The 22,883-nt window shown below is 40.3% G+C and overlaps 1 protein-coding gene across 1 annotated transcript in view; it reads left to right on the forward strand.

Annotated features, from left to right (window-relative positions):
* Positions 1-12,887, forward strand: part of CD109 (CD109 molecule) — a 134,618-nt gene extending 121,731 nt beyond the window's left edge. The window contains exons 29-33 of the mRNA XM_061427218.1: positions 701-766; positions 3,076-3,218; positions 8,228-8,375; positions 10,354-10,456; positions 12,389-12,887. Of these exons, the coding sequence (XP_061283202.1) occupies positions 701-766; positions 3,076-3,218; positions 8,228-8,375; positions 10,354-10,456; positions 12,389-12,564 (636 nt within the window). The 3' untranslated portion in view covers positions 12,565-12,887. The remainder of the gene's footprint in view (positions 1-700; positions 767-3,075; positions 3,219-8,227; positions 8,376-10,353; positions 10,457-12,388) is intronic.
* Positions 12,888-22,883: the final 9,996 nt, after the last annotated feature.

The following is a 22,883-nucleotide window of genomic DNA, read 5'->3' on the forward strand; positions in this document are numbered from 1 at the left end:
TTTTATGGAATAATCAGTTCTCCTCAGTTTAAAAAAAAAGAAAAAGAAATGTGTGATCATAACATTTTGCTTACAACTTGCTAATAATCATTATTATTTTATGGATTCTTGTTTATCTAATTTTCATATGTCTGAAGGTAATTTAAACCATGAACAGAAATTAGTAATGTTTTTAAAGACACTGACCATAATTTTGTATATTTACATACCAATGAAATTATTTGCAGAAGAGTATTTTTAATTGTCAAAACATATAAAAGGTATTACTTTTGTCATAGTAATTATTATTTAATCATCATCAAAATTGACTTTCATAGTGACCTGTGTAAAAGAATTCCTTTTTTTACATTAAAATTTTTAGAGACTCTGTTATTGGAGTATAATTGCTTTACAATGCTCTGTTAGTTTCTGCTGTACAACAAAGTGAATTAGCTGCATGTGTACATATATCCCCTTCCTCTTGAGCTTCTCCCTGCAGCAGTCTCACTCCTCTAGGTTATCACAGACCTAGCTGGGCTCCCTGTGCTGTGCAGCAGCTTCCTACTACTGAACTTTCCTACATGTATTTTCCATGTAAAGTTAGAGCTTTAGCGTGCAGACAGCTCACACTCCTGATGAGGGAAAACAGTGGTCTGTGCTGGTTGGGGGGACCTGGATATGGATACTTAGCCTTATTTACTTTTTTCTCACTTTTATTCAGCTTGCTGTAGTACAGCCAACTACAGTTAATATTTCTGCAAATGGTTTTGGATATGCTATTTGTCAGGTATGTAATAATGTTTATTTTTTGTTTTGTTAAATATGACTTGCTATAATAATTCTTTGGTTTGAGGCACTGGTAAATCTTTAACTTAGATGACAAAATTATTAAAGGTTTATTTCTATGACAGCAAAATCAATCACTATCTTTAATAAAAAGTGTGAGAGCTATTACTAGCTAGTGAGTGGACTAGCAACTATATGACTTAATGTGTCAGAAGAATATTTCTTGAGTATTAAATACTTTTTGAGGTGAGGGTTAAAATCCTCCAGTATGAGTCATGTGAATTGTTGGGAACTCTCACCCTTTTTTTTGTGAAAATATAGCTCAAACATAATGCTGGGTAGAGTTTCTATTGTGACTTGATGTAGTATTTTACTTACCATTTCTTAATATTCATCTAACAGTATTATAAGTAATTGACTTGAAGATAGGAAATGTGTCCCTTTGATGTAAAATTTTATATTATTGTAAATAAAACAATCAGAGCATAATATGTTCAGTGCTCTATAGGAAGAAAATTCAAAGAAATCTACCCTTTATGGTGTAACTGGGATACAGTTAAATGGAGGTAGTATATAAAATACTGAATGGAAGTTATTTTACTTAATGATACATGAAAATCATGGGGACTTAAAATCCATTTTGCATCCCAGTAACATGGTTTTAAGTCCCCATGATTTTCATGTATTATGTACTTGGTTGGAAAAAACAAACCAAACAAACCCTGACAGCTTTACTGAGAAAGTTGTTGTTTAGTCACTAAGTCACGTCCGACTCTTTTACGACCCCCATGGACTGTAGTCCTCCAGGCTCCTCTGTCCATGTGGGATTTCCCAGGGACACTGGAGTGGGTTGCCATTTCCTTCTCTAGGGGATCTTCCCAACCCAGGGATTGAACCTGTGTCTCCTGCATTGGCAGGTTGATTCTTTACCCCTTAGCCACCAGGGAAGCCCTGAGAAAGTTTTTTAAAAAGACTGTTACAGAGAAAAGATACTTTTTCAAAAACCAGTACAACTATCCTGGTTGAGAGAACAGATGCTGTTGCCAAGCATCTGTTGTGCCCTAAGCATTGTGTTAGGGCACAATGGTCAGGTATAATTTGGAAACTTAAAAATAATATGAAGATTATTTTGTACAATACTCAAAATACAGTAAATGTTTTCTTTTAATCAGGAAAAAAAAAAAACAATTAAAGGGAACAGTATTCAATGGAAAGGATAGAAAGAAGAAAGAGTGAATAATTTGTATTGGTCTTTACCAACAAAGACCATGTGAAAATACTCATTCTCAATCTATCTTTTGATGTGAATAATAAATCCAAAAGTAAATACACAGGATATTTTAGATAAGCTTGAAAAATTATACGTACTTAAACCACCAAATTGGTTTGAATTCATTCTTGATAAACAATATATAGATAAATTACTATATAGATAAAGTCAAGTGATTTTTATATGAGGTCTGAGGACACAGCAGTAAATTTGGTACCTACTGGTCAGAATGTTCACCAGTTGTGTGTCTGTATCAACACGAACAAAACAAAAGGTAGGGACCAATAGGTACTTCTTGTAATGCAGAAGAAAATTGCAAAAAAGCTGGGTACCCAGAAATAGGTATTGACATTTCCTTTAGTTAATGGTTTTGAAAGTGCTCTGGAAAAAGGAGGGCAAGGAAGACTCTCAGGTTTGCAGTAATGTTGACCCCTTTTGAGTGATAAAAAGCAAAGCTGTTTTTTGGAAATAAACTGCCAAATTTCGTGAATATAAAGACCCACTTGACTTGAAATCCATTATTTATTTTATCATCTTTGAAAAACACTGTATGATCAAAAAGAAGCCTTAGCAGTTGAATAGGTTTCTGTTCCACCAAGGCTTTTGGATAAAGATACTTTGATTTATCTTACCAATAGTTCCCGTTTGTGAACAATGACTCCAGCTGGGCAACAGAGCTTAGAAATTAGTGGATACTTTCAAGAAACTTGGCAGTAGTTTAGCTTGTTCCCTCGTGGGAATGTTTTACAGTATTTGAAAAAAACAATATCTGTGAATATTGTCTGCGATGATCTATGAAATTTTGAATATTCCCTAACAATTTTTCTCAATTTTAAAAATCATTGTTTATTAACTTTTATAATTATATTTGTAAATAATGATACTTTGCTAGCTAGTAAAATTAAGATTTTTTTTAGATTGAAAATTACAAATTCAGTTGAGTTTATCCCAGAGAATCATTACTTAATTTTTAGAATATATAATTAAACCAGTTTATTGCTAATGACTTATTACTTATGCTTCTTTGTTACTTATTGCAGCTTAATGTTATTTATAATGTGAAAAATTCCAGATCTTCTAAAAGCCGAAGATCTATCCAAGATCAGGAATCATTTGACCTAGATGTTGCTGTAAAAGATAATAAAGATGATGTCAATCACTTGGATTTGAATGTGTGCACAAGGTTGGTATCTAAGTTCCCCTTCTTTCTTCTTAAAAAATAGATTTGAATATTTAATTAAATATATATGACTATTTATGGAGAAGGAAATGGCAACCCACTCCAGTATTCTTGCTTGGAGAATTCCATGGACAGAGGAGCCTGGTGGGCTACAGTCCATGGGGTCACAAAGAGTCAGACATGACTGAAGTGACTTAGCAGCAGCATATGACTATTTATATATTTAACTATATAACTATATAGTTATCTCTATAAGGAGTTATATTTAGCAAAGATTTCAGTTACACAGTACACTTCTGATTACAAACTAGAATGCTAATTGTATTTAAGCCTTTCTCCACATGCCAAAATTATCAATATTTGCAATTTTTTCTTGTATTTATAATAAGCTTTAATAGAAAAGTTTAATAAAACTCGGGTTTAATTTATAAAAACTTTAATTGTCATTTAGTTGCTCAATTATGTCTGATTCTTTGCGAACCGATGGACTGAAGCACACCAGGCTTCCCTGTCCATCACCAGCTCCTGGAGTTTGCTCAAACTCATGTCCATTGAATCGGTGATATTGTCCAACTATCTCATCCTCTGTCTCTTCCTGCCTTCAATTCTTCCCAGCATCAGGGTCTTTTCCAGTGAGTTGGATCTTCACATCAGGTAGCCAAAGTATTGGAGCTTCAGCTTCAGCATCAGTTCTTCCAATGAATATTCAGGTTTACTTCCTTTAGGATTGACTGGTTTGATTGCTTTGCTGTCCAAGGGACCCTCAAGAGTCTTCTCCAGCACCATAGTTCAAAAGCATCAGGTCTTCGGCACTCAGCCTTCTTTATGGTCCAACTGTCACATCTGTACATGACTACTGGAAAAACCATAGCTTTGACTATATGGATCTTTGTTGGCAAAGTGATATTGCTGCTTTAATATGCTATTTATATTTGTCATAGCTTTCCTTCCAAGGAGCAAGCGTCTTTTAATTTTGTGGCTACAGTCACCATCTGCAGTGATTTTGGAGCCCAAGAAAATAAAGTCTGCCACTGTTTCCATTCAAAAACCTTAATGAATCATGATTAATATTCCAAAATAGATTATTTCTTTTTGTTGGTCATTTTTCCGTTAAGCAATTATTCCAGGTTCGCATTTAACTTTTTGTATTATGCACTTAACTTAGAACTTCATAAAAGTATGCAAGTTCAATGAAGAGCCTAGTTTTTTTAGACACAGTGAAATAATTCTGATTTAGAAGATCTTTGCATTGGATATTTAGGCACTTACAGCTTCTGGGAGCATTTAATAAAGTGACTATTAAATTTGGTCTGTGTCCAGAGCATCTGTTGCTGCTGCTGCTAAGTCACTTCAGTCGTGTCCGACTCTGTGTGACCCCACAGACGGCAGCCCACCAGGCTCCCCCGTCCCTGGGATCCTCCAGGCAAGAATTCTGGAGTGGGTTGCCATTTCCTTCTCTATCAGAGCATCTGAGGATCTTGTTAAGCAAAAAGTATCCACTTCAAGACTACTGACTTCACAGATTCAGGGTCTATGAAGCCACCTTCAGCCTTCTTGCTTATTCTGATGCATACAGCAGTTTGAGAGCAACTCCTTCAGAAAGTTCTCGAATCAAGAGACTTTATAGTTTCTTCTTTGTCTATCTACTATAGTTAAGCTGGGTGTTACTCTGTTATGCACTGATCTTGACGAGCTGCTGCCTGCCCTTTTTAAATATCCCATAGTGTCTGATTGGGCTTTCCTGGTGGCTCGGACAGTAAAGAATCTGCCTGCAATGCAGGAGACCTGGGTTTCATCACTGGGTCAGGAAGATCCCCTGGAGAAGGGAATGGCTACTGAATTCAGTACCCTTGCCTGGAGAATTATATGGACAGAGGAGCCTGGCAGGAGTTGTCCATGGGGTTGCAAAGAGTCAGACATGACTGAAGGGGTAACACTTACTATAGCATCTGATTGACCTTGGACTCTTGGTGGGCTGGATGTTACTGATGTGATACTGAATCTCCAGGTCCTCCTAAGGTCATCTCTAGGTGTTCCTCCAGGTGGTCAGTCTTCTTAGCCATTGCCTGAACCCAGTCTTCTTCATTACTGCTACCATTCCTACTATCTTGGGTCTCCTTGTTCCTGATGTTAGTATAAATTGCCACATGTGTTTACCCCCTTCCTCACCTATTTGGGCATTTTGAACCAGCAGCACGGGGATATCAGAATCTCTGCGGTGGCTTCCTTTTTAGCTGAGAAAGTAGGACTCCCGTTACACTTCACTAAAATTGAAACTGGGCTCTGTTCCAGAATAACAACATCAAGTTATTATTATTATTTAAACAACACCCACCTGCATTTGGGCTTCCCCAGTAGCTCAGACAGTAAAGAATCCGCCTGCAATGTGGGAGACCTGGGTTCGATCCCTGGGTTGGGAAGATCCCCTGGAGGAGGGCATGGCAACCCACTCCAGTATTCTTGCTTGGAGAATCCCCGTGGACAGAGGATCCTGGCAGGCTGGTATCCATGGTGTCTCAAAGAGTAGGACACAACTGAGTGACTAAGCACAGCACAGTATCTGCATTTATTACAAACTTACATGCTAGGGATTGCACCGTGACTTGCACATGCAACTCATTTAGTCCTTAGAGTTATTCTATAAAGTTGGTGCTATTATTATCCCTGCTTTTCTCATTCAGTCCTTTAGTCATTAATTCACTCAGTAAATATTGGCTCAGTTTCCATTATGTAGTGTCAGGACTTGGAATATTAAGGTTAGCCAAAATGATACAGCCTTATCTTCACATTTGAAAGAGGAGACAAAAATTAATAAAAATGATTCCTGAAAACAATGTTACTGAACTCAGGTTTGGCTGCTGGCTGTTTAGAAATCAATACCCAAGAGACAGTTGCTGGTCGAAAGGAAAGATGCTTTATTAAGAAAAACTGGCAGTCTGGGGAGAAGGTGGACTCATGTCCTGAGACCAGCTCCGAGGATTCTGCTCAGTAGTAATGGTTTTTAAAGGGAAACTGGGAAAACAGTCTCAGTCAGTCGTTGAGATGGGAGTCAGAGCCATCACCACCTTGCCCTGCATGCAGGCTTGTCGACTTCTTACGATCCTCCTCTAGGTTCTGTCTTGTTCACACAGTTTGTTCATGAGATTACTAAAGGGGAAGCTAGGGAAGAGATCTGGCCATCTGTTAATTCTTTATTCTTCATTTGTACTCCTTTGATCTATGGAAAGAACCAACAGGTTGGGCAAGATACTGTGTGATCAAAAGATTTGGGAAGTGTGCTTGGGCCAGAAGTGAGCAGAACCTGGGGGTGCCTGGTTTAAGGTTAGTTACAATACAGCTTTGCTAAAATGACAAGAAAAGAGCTTTCCTGAGGAGGGTGGTTTCCTGCAAAGAGCTGTTAGAGCAAGTCAATAAAATTCTAGTTTTGAAAAGGGCAAATTGCTCTTATGGGGCAATGAGATGGATTTTACCTCTTAGGGAGGTCAGGTGAAGACAGAAGTGAAACTGAGATTCAGACCATGATGGGGCTTCCTATAAGGGGCTCAGGTAAAAATGCAGGATCATTATTCCAGCATCAGGAGTCAGATGGGCAACAAACTTTGCTATGTAGAGGACATCTATATCTTGTGTGTGTGTGTGTGTGTGTGTGTGGAGGATCTGGAGAAGGTAAGTGTTTTCATCAGGGTTGGGGGCTTTATAAAAAGGATTTAGACGCTGCAACTAGTCTTCTGAGAAAAATCTGCCATGAAATACAAATAGCATTCTAAATGAATTCTTTCAGTGACACTTTATAAAAAGAAAAACTGGTGTTTCAGGCACTTTATTCTCGTCAGTAAGGTCCAAGCTCTTACTCACCTCAGACGGGGTTTCTCTGTGGCATGGCAGTTTAACAAGTTCTGCCCCTGGCTGGTGGAAAGACCAGGTCAGCTAAGGCACTTCTGATGATACACTGCAGTCGTTGAATCTAGGCAGGTTGGCTGTTTTTCTCGTCTCTAAAAGCCTTCCAATTTTAATGCCCATATTGGTTTTCAACAGCATCTCTTCTTGAGCACATTACCAGCAGATGGTTTTGACTGCCTGGGTTGCCAGCCAGCCACAGTCGGCACTTGTACTGTATGGCTTTTCAATCAGTCATGTTTGGCAGGCATCGGTTTGCTGCTTTGAAAAGCAAGATTTTCTACTGGCCCTTCTTGCTTTTGCCATTTAAAGGACAACAGGAACTTAACTGAACGATGCTGAGACTTCCATCTTGGAGACAAACTCCTTTCCATAACGACATTGGGCTCCTTCAGATCCAAAGTAAAAGCTCTTGCCACCTAGTCTTTTTTAGAAACATATTTATTTTAAAGGAGACAAAACGTTGTTGGTGCCCAGATGCTTTGATGCTCACAGTGTGTACAGCAGGGTTAGAAAACAAGCAGTGTAATAAAACTTTCCCAGGCTTGTCATTCTCCCAAGGCGACCAAAGAAAATACAAAATTTGCACCAAGTATGTGGGAGAAGAAAGGGAAGGACCTTCCCTACTGGGTCTTCTTTTTCTAAAACCGGATGAAGAAAAGGTTGTTGAAGACTTGGCCGCCATCTCCTGCTAACTGGTCAAGTGATGCCTCTTTTTCAGTTCCTACCCTTGAGCTGGGGAGGTTAGTGCCGTCAACTTTGGAGAAAATGAAAAATGCAATGTGGTTTGGAATCAACCACTGGAAAACAGAGTTGCCTGCTGAAGGGGCAAAGGTTGCCCTCATTACAGCCCAGGGCCCAAGCCGGCTGTGTTGTAGGCATTTCATGCTGGCTGACAGGTGGACCCACTGTTCTCTTCCTCACATGGTTGAAAGTTATAGGAATTTCAGACCTGTAAAGAAAGGGTTATCTTTTTACAGTTTTCTACAGTAACTTATTTCAACAAAACAATAAATATTTGGAATAACACTTGGCAGTTTTAGTTTCTAATAGTTTGCCATCAGCTATAGGTTTTTCCTAAAGGGTTTTTGTCCTTCCTGTCATCCTTGATTTAGGTTTCTGGGCCCAGCCAGAAGCGGCATGGCCCTTATGGAAGTCAACCTGCTCAGTGGTTTTACTGTGTCCTCAGATGCCATTCCCCTGAGTGATACTCTGAAAAAAGTAGAACATGACCATGGCAAACTCAACCTCTACTTAGACTCTGTAAGTAATGAAACCTAAGTTTCACCCCCATAACCACTGACAGCACCACTCTTTACTGTATTCAGAAGAACCTTTACTTTATACATTTTCTTTATGTCATTATTTTGGCTTTTGGTGTCCCTGAGTGACTTTCACATGGCAACCATCTATTGTCAACACTAACAAGACATTATTATAAAATTAAAGAGAATTACTATTAATGATGAGCCTAATGAAAGTCTTGATAATGAAATTATTTCATACCACATGTTCAACCCAGAAATTGTTGTGATATGTTTTCCACAATATAGTCCAGATCTCAAATAGAGAACTCCTGTGCTTCAAGGAATTGCTGAACATACTTATTTAAATGCTGCTGATGGTGAAAGCTTTAATTACATGTTTTAAAACGCTCATTAGGGACTTCCCTGGTGGTTCAGTGGTTAAGAATCCTCCTGCCAATGCAAGGGACCCAGGTTCCATCCCTGGTCTGGAACTAGGGTCCCACATGCCACGGGGCAGTATATACCACAGTTCCTGAGCCCACGTTCTAGAGCCCACAAGCTGCAACCGGAGAGAAGCCTGAGCATCCAGAGTTGGTGCTCCGCAACAAGAGAAGCCACTGCAACGAGAACTGCAGACCACAACTGGAGAGGAACCCCTGCTCGCTACAGCTAGAGAAAGCCCACAGCAGCAGTGAAGACCCAGTGCAGGGTGCTTTCATGAAAGAAAAAGCATTTAATACATCCCAAAGGATTAACATTCCTGCACTGAAAAGTTAGCTGCTTGAATCATAGAATATTCTCAGAGGTTTGGTCTTTATAGAAAATCATTATATAATATAATTATATAATTTTCATGTACTCTTCCCATTCCTGTATGAAAATTATGGATTCAGGAATAAGGTGCATAAAATATTGTGAGAAAGATAAGTGTGGAATTCAAGACTCTACTTGTTATGTCTCAAAACTGCTGCCATGAAAGTTTATTCTTCTGACATCTACATGAAATTTATATGTGGAGTTGAAATTGAGTTTTAAGTGTTCTTAGGATTTAATGTTACGAAGGGGCAATACATATGTTTCTTATTCCAGCTTTGCAAAGTGTGAATCAGAATTATATTGCTTTAGCAGTGATTCTGCTTTTAAAAAGCTAGTTCCTAAATATTCTAATTGTTTTAAGACTTCAAAAACCACTTTGGTTATAAAGCTGTTAAAACGAATTCAAAGTCTCTTTGCTGTTCAGTAATTTCCATATATTAAATACTGCTTGACAGTCATGGGCCTAATTTAGAGTTTGAAAAATGCATTTAATGTTTATATATTTAATAATGTAATTATGTTTGGAGTTTGTCCTATGTCTGTGATGTTCTTGTTAATGGTTATTTTTAGTGTCCATTACATTTTTACTGATTGACTTTTCACTACCTGCTAATTGGTATGGAATGAAATGTTTGAAGGAATGTATTAATTTCAGATTCCTTAACTAGTATTTTTTGCCAGATTGGCATTAAGTATCTTTCCTGGAAGCAAAGAGGCTGGCCTTTTGTACCTTACTGGTTGGGGGCTATGCCACCCTGACTCTGAGGTTACTTCACTTAGTGGATGAGGTGGCTTCTATGAGCTGAGGGTGATTCTCCAGAGAAGGGGACTGGGGTGAGTCAGTAGCAGCAACCAGAATGGGGTGCAAGACTGAGAGAGGGTTTTTGGTGAAGCACCAAGGCCAGGGGCATGCACCCTGGGCTCCTGCATTCTTAACCACTCTAATTCTCAGTATCTGTTTCAGTAAAATGGAAGTAAGAACCATACTGATCATGCAAAGATTGTTTTACAAAACAAATGATGTGATTTATGTAAAGTGCTTACCATAGTACTGGGTGTGTAGAAATGCTCCCTAAATGTTAATTTCTATAACTGTTTGATAAATGATAAGAGAAAGAAATGTCTTTTATCATGAACACAGTCTGCCACCTCTTTAAAAGTCTTCTGTATTTTTCAAGGTAAATGAAACCCAGTTTTGTGTTGATATTCCTGCTGTGAGAAGCTTTAGAGTGTCAAATACACAAGATGCTTCAGTGTCCATAGTGGACTACTATGAACCAAGTAAGTGTGTTCTGGAGTTCCCAGTACTTTAGGAGTTAAGCCAGCCATTCATTCATTCATTCAAAGTGACCAGCTATTGAATTAGCTTTGTTGGGGAGGGTGTAGTTGGGGTGTGAAGGAGGTGGTGCAGCAGGAGGTGAGCTTTCCATTTAAATGAAAACAATGGATAATTAAAATATAAAAATGTAATCACAAGATAGCACTTTGCATATATTAAAATGATGTTTTTGCTCATAATATTTTAGGTTTTCAACTCACAGTTAAAAAAAAAAAAAACTGACACAGAGAGTCTAGTTATGTTCAGTTTCCAAGGTTCTCTTGTTCCAAGCACCCACTCCATCTGGTTCTGATTTTAAAACAAGACTTCTTCAGGAGAGAACGTGAACACCATCCGTGTTGGCAAACCTCAGTGGGGTTTAGCTGTTTCTTCACTGAGGGAGATTGTTTTGCTAAAATGTATTTATTATAACAGGTTTTTTTTTTATCATTTCAAGAAAAATATAGTCTGAAAAATAACTTGAGCTTCTTTGATTTTATTGGTAACTTTTACTTTATAAAGCATTAGAACTTTAGAATGTGAAAGTAGAGATCTGATCAGGACAAATCTGCATTCAGTCAGGGAGTGACTTTTTGTCAGTGTGAGACCTGCAGGCTAACGTTTCTGCTTGTAATCACATTCATCCTGAGTAAGCTAAGCACTCCGAGTGGCTCAGAATCATCAGAATGCATGAGAATCGTGAACATTTTCATGTCCCAGGCAATTGTAGATAATTACACTTAGAGTACAAGGAACCTGTCCGCATGGTTGGGAGTCTTCGCAGGTTATTCAAGGGGTGGCACCACCTTGCTCTCCTCGTAAGTTAACAAGCCAGTTCCTCTCATCTTTTGCTTCCTGTTGGAGTTGAGGTAGAGCATTCACCCAGTTCTTGTGGGACATTTTGGAAACAAACTGATGCATTTTTTTTTTCCCCTGGTGAAAGGATGAAAGACTCAGAGACTCAGTGACAAAATAACGAATTTATCCAAATTTCTTCTTTAATAACCTAGTTGAAAGATTCTCCAATTGATATTTCTCAGGTATATGGAGAACATTTTAAACATTTAAGAAGCAAAAAAGATTCAATCTCTGTAAAGTTTTTTTGTGGAAAATGACTTATGTATTGGGGGGCATTTAAAATGAAAACATGGGTAAGATCAGGATAATAAAACCCATTCTGAAAAACCCTAGAGTCAGAAAGCATATTTATTAAATTTAAAACAATGAAAAACCATGAAGGAATTTGAAAATAGTTTCTTAAAAACTGTAAAAATAAAAATCATTTATGCTTTATAGTAAGTTTATTATAATGCTATTGGTGCTTTATCTAGTTTTTTAAAATATTAGCTTGTACTATAAAATTTACTCAAGTTCAGTAGTTTTAGAGACTATGTGCTTAACATTTTAAGACACTGAAACGAGACATGACAGAATTCTTTTCATATTTTTGCATTTTAAAATAAAGTCCACGTAAATATATTTCTCTTCAGTAGTTCTAATGATTAGAACTTTACTTGAAGGCATAGAAAATGTCATCCAAAAAAGAAGTCTCAAGGAGGTTAAAACATCCTCAAGGTACAGCCTTTCCCTTTCCTGGAAGGGTTTCAGGTTGCGCTTGACTGAGCTGTGCAGCTAGGGTCTGTTTTTTTCTCTTTTAATGCCGGCCAGCTGCTGGTGGTACCGAAACAGGACTTCAAAGCACTGTTTCTCTCTTGGACTTGCTTCGCAGTTTGGGCTCCTTGTGAGCAGTTTTGCTGTTTTTCTTGTAAAGAAAAATAAAATTACGTGAAGAACAGAAAACTCAGAAAAGTGTATCGAAAGGCTCTTAAGTTTTGGCAGATTACCTGTTTCTAAACGCAGAGGGCACCTAAAGCGACGTCTGCCTCTTTGAACAGGGCGGCGAGCCGTGAGAAGCTACAACTCCAGAGCGCAGCTGACCTCCTGTGACCTCTGCGGGGACGCGCTCGCCTGCGGCCCCTGCGACCTCGCGGCCGCGGCCCACCTCCCGCGCCTGACCGCCGGCCTCCTCCTCCTCTGCCTCGCGCTTCTGTTCCTGCAGCGTTGGCCGTGATTTGTTTCCTAAAGACTCCATGAAACATTAGCATTTCCAAAAGCCACATGCGACTGTCTTGTCTTCATAATCAGATATTACCTCTGTTTGGAAAATCAATGTTTTTCTTTTTATGAGTTGGGAGAGGGGTGGAAGTGGGGGAGATGTATTAATAACAACGGGTCCTTGTATGTGTAGCTGCATAGATGGTTTTTCCCCCCTGACTTCTGTGTGGAACAAAAATATAAGAATTATTGCAGCTGTATTCTTTTATTTCCTCCTCTTAAAATCTTTTAGGATTTTTTTGGAGGTGTTGTTTTCTCCAGAATAAATGCATTATTTTAGATGATTCTTTTCATTTTTTCTAGAGGAAATGAGCCTGGTTTCTTAAGCACTGCTATATGTCAGTCTCTGCTTTAAATGGTGAAACAAGCTCAAGGGAAGAGCTTGTTCCTTCCCTTCTGTATCTGCCCCAAACCCCTGCCCACCCCACCCACCCCAGCGGTCTCAGTGCTGTGCTCTGCTGTGCTAAGTCGCTTCAGTCCTGTGCGACTCTTTTTGATCCTGTGAACCCACCAGGCTCCTCTGTCCATGGGATTCTCCAGGCAAGAATACTGGAGTGGGTTGCCATGCCCTCCTCCAGAGGATCTTCCCCACCCAGGGATTGAACCCATGTCTCCTGCATTGGCAGACAGGTTCTTTCCCACTAGTGCCCCCTGGGAAGCCCATGGTCTCAGTACATCTTTCTTGATCAGATGTAGTGTTTTTCTTTAGGATGGAGGTGGTGATTTTTTTTTTTTTTTTAAGGAAAATGATGTTGTTCCACTCTAGATGTAGTCACATACCCCATCCCTTGGTTTTTGCCTGTTTTCCCTCTGGAGAGAAGCAGAGAGACTGGTCTTTACTGTGCTGCCCATGGCTCAGAGGTTGAGGTCACTGAAAAGTGATCAGAGGAGCCCTGGGTGATCTCTGTGTACCCAGCCTCCAGCCCCACACGCAGGCTTTGTTCTGGCTGAGGGTCACAGAGCATTGCCACATGTGCCTTATGGGACTTGGACAAGAAGATCCTAGACCAGGAGACACATGTGAGTCATGGGGAATGCTCAGTTGGAAAATGAAAGTGTTAGTCACTCAGTCATGTCTGACTTTTTACGACGCCATGGACTGCAGTCCACCAGGCTCCTCTGTCCATGGAATTCTCCCCAAGAATGCTGGAGTGGGTAGCCATTCCCTTCTCCCGGGGATTTTCCCAACCGAGGGCTTGAACCCAGGTCTCCTGCTTTGCAGGTGGATTCTTTACCATCTGAGCCACCAGGGGGACACAACTGAATCCTGTATGAGATGCAGCAGACTGACCTCCCTGTTGTCTGGGAAGGAAGCTGGGGTTTGATGGGGGTCAGAGAGATGTGAAGTACTGTACACTGTTGGCCAGGGTCCTGTGGAACCTTCTAGATTCAGGTATCTGAGCATCAGACCACCAGCTGTACACTGACATCTAATGCTTGCTCTGAACCTTACAGAAGATTCTTGAATTTTGAGCATCTGGCTCATTGGTTACGTGGTACAGAAGAATAATACTCATTAATGTGAGTGAAGTTTTAAAGAAAGATTCTTTTCTTCTTCCTTTCCTGTTTGTCCTCTTTTCTCACCTCTTTCTTTTTTTTTTATTTTTCCTTTCCTTCTCTTCTTTGTTTCTTCTTTCCATTTGAAAAATATTGAAATATTTTAGATACATCAAAAAATGTAAAGATCTTTTACTAAATCCAAAAAGTGGTTTAATTTTTACTCCTGAACTCAGCATTTATCTCAAGGGGATGTAGAAATGTAATTATCATGGGCTCCAAAGAAGCTGCGTTATACTATTTTCAGCTGTTTAAAAATAAATCCAAAATTAAAATATATAAATAATATATTTTAAAGTGAATTTTGGAAAGAATGTTTTTATTTTAGTGACTTTAAAGAAATTACAGTGGAGTGGATATTCATGGATTGCTTATGGATATTTTGGACACAAAGGTAGGAATTACTAATATTCAGGTTTTTAAAGCTTGAATTCTGAATGTAGAAAATAGATCCTCAGAGGGTGGTCTATGGAGAGAGAGCAGTTAAATAACAAATATATAATTTTCTTGTATATACTTTCAAGTGGGGAAAAGTTTTTAGTTGTGTTACCCCTTTGAAACAGTCTGATCTGAAAAAGACACTTGGGTTTGGACCTCCCTGTGTGGGATTTTTGGCTTTTATATGTTAGGACTTCTTTGGAGGTGAAAATATCTTAAAATGAACTTGGAGGAGGGTTGGCAAAGGATCCCACTTCCCCAGCCCCACTGCCTAGAGAAACTCTGACTACCCATCAACAGCCTTCTATTCTGTAGCTTATATACTGTTCATACCAGACTTGAAGTATAGAATCTTAGGGAACACAAGAATGGAAAACCATTGGAAGACGGTGTAGCTTTTAAAAAATGTATTTCCTCATTTAAAAACTAGAAATCCTATATTTTTTTGTGAATTATTTCAGAGTTTCAGGTTAAACACTCACTTTGTAACTAATATTTTAATGTATTAAAAATACATTACAGATGTATTAAAACGTATTGAAAGTGAGGAGGAGGATGGGATTGAGGAGGAAGAGCAGGAATGGACGGAGTGGGGGAGAGGGCGGTCCGTGGTTGGAGGTGTGCAGGCAGTGGGGATGCCTCTTGGAGGCAGGCTCTGTGACAGCCGGGCTGGGATGAAGAGGGTCCAGAAAAGCCGCAGGCGTCTGGGTTAAAGGAGAGCAGTAGTAGCAGGAACTGGCGTCATTCACTCTCTTCTGCACATGCTATGAGTAACAATACTAAAAACCTTGTTTTGCCTTTTACTTTCCTGAAACTTCTTCAGTGCCCTCAGTTTCATTCACTGATATAAATCTGAAGTCTCTCCTTCTTTCCTGCTGAGTGGGAACCTCATTATTAAGACACCAGCATATGTCACTTCCAGTTTTGACTGGCCAGGGGTTCCAGACACGGAATGTTGGGAATAACTAGTAGCCACATAAATTCAAGGACAGATCAACGCTAGTATATTTGGTTTCAGCATGTTACTGCCTTTAGTTATAATTCTAAAAAAGTAATTAAAACCCATTAAAATATGTTGGGTCAGTGAAAAGATTCCTTTTATTGTATTGTCCTGTTATACTTAATGTTTTTAAAAATACTCTAACAATAAATTTGGTTTAGTATTTTGGTTATATTTAATCTGTGGAACATTGTGTTAAAATCCAGATATATGCTTATTGCCTAACATTTTGTTACTTACGTATGCAGTGCTATATTCTACATGTGGGAATTTTCAGAATTGTACATAGCATAAGTCTCCCTGCTTCCATTTTTTGAGCCTGAGTGTAATGATTTTTTTAAAAAGGTTATATTTAACCATAATTACTTTTTATGTTAAATTTAGTTACAAATATTCTGGCAACAGAATGCTAGTAATCTTTATTTTGATTATTTTGATCCAATTCAATTATTTTGATATCATTCATTTTGATATCATTCAACATTTCTGACTATCCAGTTTTAAAAATTGGAGCTATGATTTTTCTTTATCATTCTTTAAAGGAGCCATTTTATTAGTCTTCCAGCATGTAATCTGGAGTTTTTTGTAATAACCTCACTTCTAATTGGCTTTATTAAAGTTTAATACTGATTTTTATAAAAAAATGTTATAAATACCTCCCTGACAAGGTTCTTTATCATAAAGACAGTACTTACTTGGAGTTCATCAGGTAGCTCCCATGGGTCCAGGTGCCATTACTTATTCTTGGGTGCATCATTTTCTTGCATTTTGTAAATTTAAGACAGTTAGTAGACTGACTCTTGGAGAAGCTTCAGAACCTTAAGTATATGTACCCTTATATACCCTAAGAGGCTTCTATTAGAAGAATATACTATTTTTTGTTTGTTTTCAAATCCAGTAAAGCATACCACATTTAAGAACTTAAAAATTTCCTGTCATCTACTCAATTGATATTCATGTTAATATTAAATATCTTAAGTTGTATTGGGAGTAATTTGAGGTGCAGTTATTTTTATCACTACTTTCTTCAGGAAACTAAGCAATAAATATACATTTTTAATGAAGAATATATCAGTTGTGAGTAGGCTTGTTTCAAAACTATTCTAGCCATTGAGTTGTGTTTTCATGTGCCTCATCAGAAGACGGTGCCACATGCATTGTTCCATAAAATGTTGCCGTTTCATTTCAGTAGTTATAATACAGGGAAATAGATATTTCCTGGGTGATTTCTGAGTTTCTCAATTCACAAGACACTTACACATTGGTATGTGTGTGTCTTTGTAATGATATTGGTACATATTTAAGAAAAATTCCGTGTCATGAGGCCATGATTTACCACCCTGCTGTCAGGGTATTGAATCAGTGGGAGAGGATAGATCCATGTTCCACTTACAGATCTTTAGATTTAACTTTGATAGATTTAATAGAATGTGGCTCTATTCTGGTCCTTCACACCTTTATGTTTTGGATTTTTACTGGGGTGCAGTTGATGTGGTAGAGTCAATTTCTTCTGTACACAGTATGCTTTACAAAATTTTATTCATAAATCTATTTTAGGACCTTGTTTGCATATAAGAAGGATACTATTGAAATAAAACTTTTTCACAGAAACTAAAGCTTTATATATTGAACCAGGGTGATTCTGAAAGTTTAAATTTTAGAGTGCTGTTATATTGTTAATTGTACTTGATTATGTATTCAATAGGAAATCATGGTTTATCAATAAAAATGAAAATTTCCATTGATTTATTACCAGTGCTGTTTTTATTTTATATCATGTGTATAGCGCATCTCTTTTACCTAAACCTATTTAATGGTGAGGAATGGGATGTCTGAGAGTAGATTTGAGGGGTGATTATTGTTAGATTTTGACATAATGAAAGAGAAACTTGGCCTCCAGCTGCCTTCACCTCCCTCCTCATTCTTTGCACTTGTTGGAGTGGGATGTGTGGAGAGGTAAGTGAAACACAAATGAAAGATGTGAGGTGAGGACTCACTTAGCTTCTGGAAATTATGCGGAAATACAGAATGCACGGGCTTCCCAGATGATGCTAGTGGTAAAGAATCTGCCTACTAATGCAGGAGACGTGAGAGATGCAGTTTTGATCCCTGGGTTGGGAAGATCCCCTGGAGTAGTAAATGGCAACTGGTTTCAGTGTTCTTGCTTGGAAAATACCATGGATGGAGGAGCCTGGTGGGCCACAGTCCATGCGGCCACAGACTCGAACATGACTGAGTGACTGAGCACATAGAATGTGCAGTTTGTATACCCAGGAAAATTGAGGCATGGACTCCTGCATCCACAAACATTTCAGGTATATTTTCTTGATTTCTCCTTGGTGTTAACAGTTTTCTTGCCACAAATTTTCTAGGCTTCTGTGAAATGTTAAAGATAGTATGCATGCCTGCACAGTCTGACTCTTTGGGACCCCATGGACTGTGGCCCTCCAGGCTCTTCTGTCCATGGAATTTTCCAAGTAAGAATACTGGAGCCAGCTGGTATTTCCTACTCCAGGGGCTCTTCCTGACCCAGGGATTAAACCCACGTCTTCTGCATCTCCTGCACTGGTAGGCAGGTTCTTTACCACTGAGCCACCTGGGAAGCCCCCTAAAGACAGTATAGTGGTTCTCAACTGGGGATGATTTTGACCGTGGGTGACACTTGGCAATGACTGGAGATGGGTTTTTTTTTTTTTTGGTCACAACTGAAGATAGTGCTACTGGCATCTAGTGGGTAGAGAACAAGGCTGCTGTTAGACATCCTGCAGTGCCCGAACCCACAACAAAGGGCAGATATCAAGAGAGGCAAATATCAATAGTTCTATGGTTGAGAAACTCCTTAGCTAAATGATGCTGGGAACTTCTAGATCACTGAGTCAACTTAATGACTCGAGTTAATTAATTCAATGTCTCAATTCAGTGTCAATTAATGAATTCCTTAAATAAGTCATTGGAATCACTGAGAAGATATTCATATTTAGATTAACAAATAAATCTGTATCTCAACCCTAGAAAACTTAGATTGGAGACTGGGGAGTCCCTTGTACTGTAAGGAGATCAACCAGTCCATCCTAAAGGAAATCAGTCTTGAATATTCATTGGAAGGACTGATGCTGAAGCTAAAACTCCAATACTTTGGCTACCTGATGTGAAGAACTGACTCATTTGAAAAGATTCTGATGCTGGGAAAGATTGAGGGCAGGAGGAGAAGGGGATGGCAGAGGATGAGATGGTTGGATGGCAGCACTGACTCAATGGACATAAGTTTGAGTAAGCTCTGGGAGTTGGTGATGGAAAGGGAGGCCTGGCGTGCTGCAGTCCATGGGGTCGCCAAGAGTCAGACATGAGTGAGTGACTGAACTGATGTGCATAACTCTGGGTAGAAGGTAAAGGAATTCTCTCATTCTCTAGTTGAGTTGTTCCTTCTGGGTGGGTCCCTTTGAAGCTCACAGCCTGCTCTGACATAATCTCTGATACTCACAATGGACGAGATAGGGTGCTCTGCTGGGGCGGATGGGTTCTCTTCTCCTTCCTACTCTTGCCCCGGGTCATTGTTTCTGCTAAGGTGATCCAAAATGGGTCCTTGTAGAAGTTTCAAGTAACGGTATATTCAAGGTCATTGCTATTGTTTTAGTTGCTAAGTCTTGTCTGACTCTTTTGCGACCCCATTGACTGTAGCTCACCAGGCTCCTCTGTCCATGGGATTCTCCAGGCAAGAATACTGTAGTGGGTTGCCATTCCCTTCTCCAGGGGATCTTCCTGACCCAAGGATCGAACCCATGTCTCCTGCATTGGCAGGTGGATCCTTTACCACTGAGCCACCTGGGAAGCCTGTATTCAAGGTTACCAGTGATGAATCCAGATTATGGAGGTTCAGATATGGGGCTCTTGTGCCCTTTGATCTAGTTTTGTTGATCCCACCGACTGTATTAGGAACGTGAGGCATCGCCTCCCAGACTCTGCAACGTCCCCGCGAGGACCCCTCCTGTGCTGGCAGAGCACCTCTGGGTGCATCCCTGAGGCTCTCTGTAAGCCATCGCCCTCTTCTTCCCAGGTCTACCATCTCTGTTTTGCATTCTGAAGTTCCCGTCATTTTTCCCTTTCTCTGTCAGTGACTCCCTCTCAGGCAAGCACTGTGTCTCCCCTTTTGCCTTCAGCTTCTTCACGTCCCATGAGCTGGGAGCCAGAGCCTTCTCTCTTCTAGCTGTTCTCCTGTGAGGTCACATCCCCAGGGAGGAGGAATAGTGAGAGGACTTTGGAAGATTCTTTGCTCTGATTGGTAGAGACTTTGACTCTCTTTGATTTTCTCGAAGTTTGGAGAACTGCATGCGTTCAGGATGAGGGGGACATCAAGTGGCAGAACACACAGAAGAAGACCGGATGGCTTTTTTCCGAGTCATTGACAAGAGAGCAAATGCCTCCAGTTTCTCAACAAGGGACGTGATTCATTTCAGTATACCCTGCACGTTTCAGGGTGTTTTGCCTGGTGACTATATCACAGTTTAAGAAGGAAGACCAACTGGAGTCCACATGGGACAGAGCAGCCATAAAGGTGTCAGGATGAAAGATGAAGGGGCGTGGGGACACTGAGCTGGTGAAAGAAACTACATGGACTTGGACACTTTCCTTCAAATATCCCAGAGGCTGCCACCTGCAAGCTCACATGGGAGAATTGCTACAAGTGGGCCGATTTGGGCACAATAGGGGGAATCAATTTCAGGTGCTGGTAACTACATGGTCCCTAGAGTTAAGCAGAGGCTCATGATCATTGCAGAGAAGGCAATGGCACCCTACTCCAGTACTCTTGCCTGGAAAATCCCATGGACGGAGGAGCCTGGTAGGCTGCAGTCCATGGGGTCGCTGGGGGTCTGACACGACTGAGTGACTTCACTTTCACTTTTCACTTTCATGCACTGGAGGAAATGGCAACCCACTCCAGTGTTCTTGCCTGGAGAATCCCAGGGACGGGGGAGCCTGGTGGGCTGCCGTCTATGGGGTTGCACAGAGTCGGACACGACTAAAGCAACGCAGCAGCAGCAGCAGCAGCAGCAGCAGCATGATCATTGAGGGCTGATGCTTTTTAAATTGGTATCTTATCCATTGCTTTTTTTTTTTTTTTTTTTGCATTATTTAAAATGGTGGGGGTGAAGAGGTTTTCTGGTTGAGCCCTGGTTATGGATTGAATCATGTTCTCCAAAAGCCATGTGGAAGTCCTAACCCTTGGTACTCCAGAATGTGACCTTATTTGGAAATAGGATAGTTGCATTATAAAAGAAGATGGCTGCGTGAAGACAGAGAGCCAGAGGGAGAATTCCACGTAACTACAAAGGAAGAGATATGAGTTACGGGCTGCAAGCCTAGAAATGCCAAAGAGCGCCCAAAGACTGGAAGTTGGAGAGAGGTAAGGAAGCATCCGTCTGCAGGTTTCAGGATGCTCCTTTTCAGGAGCAAGGTCTTTCTGACACTTTGGATTCAGACTCCCAGCTTCAGAACTGTGAGACAATACTTTCCTGGGATTTTAAGCCACCAGTTTGTGGGACTTTGATACGGCAGTCCTAAGAAACTAATACAGCTCCCTAGAGAGGTTAAGTGCTGGGTACAAGTTCTACAACTTCTTTTTTTGGTTTTGCAATTTAAGAGGAAAATTGGGACTTCTGCCTGGCAAGTACGAGGCATTCAGTAACAGCAGTTGACCAAGCACTGATGGCTAAGCACCCACATTTATCCTTTGCTCTCGGCATCCCTGCCTCTACCCCTTCACTCCCAGGTAGGGGGACTAGAACTGCTCTCCATTCGAGATAGTGATGGCAAATAGAGCTCTGTTGAATACTTGCTGTAGTCATTTGATAATGACGGTCTGGAGGGGTTCTGCCAGGGATTTTGAGGCCACTATCCAGGTGGTGCTTATGGTAAAGAATCTGCCTGCCAGTGCGGGAGATGCAGCTTTGATCCCTGGGTTGGGAAGATCCCTTGGAGGAGGAAATGGCAACCCACTCCAGTATTCTTCCCTAGAAAAATTCCATGGAAAGAGAAGCCTGGTGGGCTATGGTCCATGGGGTCACAACGAGTCGGACGCGACTGAGTGCACACACAACCGGGACCCACTGATAAGAGTTAGAACCTCCTGAGCATAAAAGCCAGAGTCAGCTGTGAATGTTTGTGTGGGGGAGGCAGGGCCAGGTGGTGGCACCTGAGCTGGGAATTTACCATGCCAGATTTAGGGTCTCAGTGTACAATTGAGCTTTTAAATATTAATATATTACCCGGACTTGAACTAACTGTTTGTATTGGTGTTAGTGGCTTCTCAGGTGGCACTAGTGGTAAAGAACCCGCCTGCCAATGCGGGAGACATACGAGAGGCGGGTTCCATCCCTGGGTCGGGAAGATCCCCTGGAGGAGGGCATGACAACCCACTCCCGTATTCTTGCCTGGAGAATCTCATGGACAGAGGAGCCTGGTGGGCTGCAGCCCATGGGGTCTCAAAGAGTTGGACACAACTGAAGTAACTTAGCTTGCAGTCTTGGTTCACATACCACATTTTGAGCCAATGCTCTCATCCTATACCACAGACTTTCTCTCTCTGTTTCCATATTTATGGTAAATGCTATCTGATTCATGTACCCAGAGTATTCTGTAGGTTCTGAACTGTAGACTTATAAATAATAAGAAAATAATAATAATAAAGGTATGTACTAAAGGCCCTGGCATGCTTCTAAACCACAATGTTGCAGACACTAATTGCTCTCTTATCACAGTCATGTTTCATCTCTTACAGCCCCTAACACTGCCTCTAACTCACTAGATACTGAGAAACGTTTAACTAATTGATAGAATTTGAAGTAACTGCAATTAAGAACATATCCACATGAATAAGTAAGCTATAGGACTGGAGTTACAGGATATAAGGGTGGAAAGAAAGAAATGCAGAAGGTAGAGAAATATGGACTAGATCTGAGCATAACCATCATGTGCCTTATTAAATTTCAGTTATGGTATTTGGAGAATTTCAGCTGATTCCCACTATAGATTTATATATTTTAAAGATTTATTTAGTCATTTGATTTTTTGGCTACGGTGGGTCTTACTGCTGTGCGTGGGCTTTCTCTAGTTGCAGCGAGCTGGGGCTACTTACGGTTGTGGTGTGCAGGTTTCTTATTGAGGTGGCTTCTCTTGTGGAGCACAGGCTGTAGGTGTTTGGGCTTCAGTGGTTGCAGCACGTGGGTTCAATTGTTGCAGTTCAAGGGCTCCGGAGCGCTGGCTCAGTAGTTGTGGCACATGGG

The sequence above is a fragment of the Bos javanicus genome, chromosome 9 (assembly GCF_032452875.1).
Source record: "Bos javanicus breed banteng chromosome 9, ARS-OSU_banteng_1.0, whole genome shotgun sequence".
Taxonomy (NCBI): domain Eukaryota; kingdom Metazoa; phylum Chordata; class Mammalia; order Artiodactyla; family Bovidae; genus Bos; species Bos javanicus.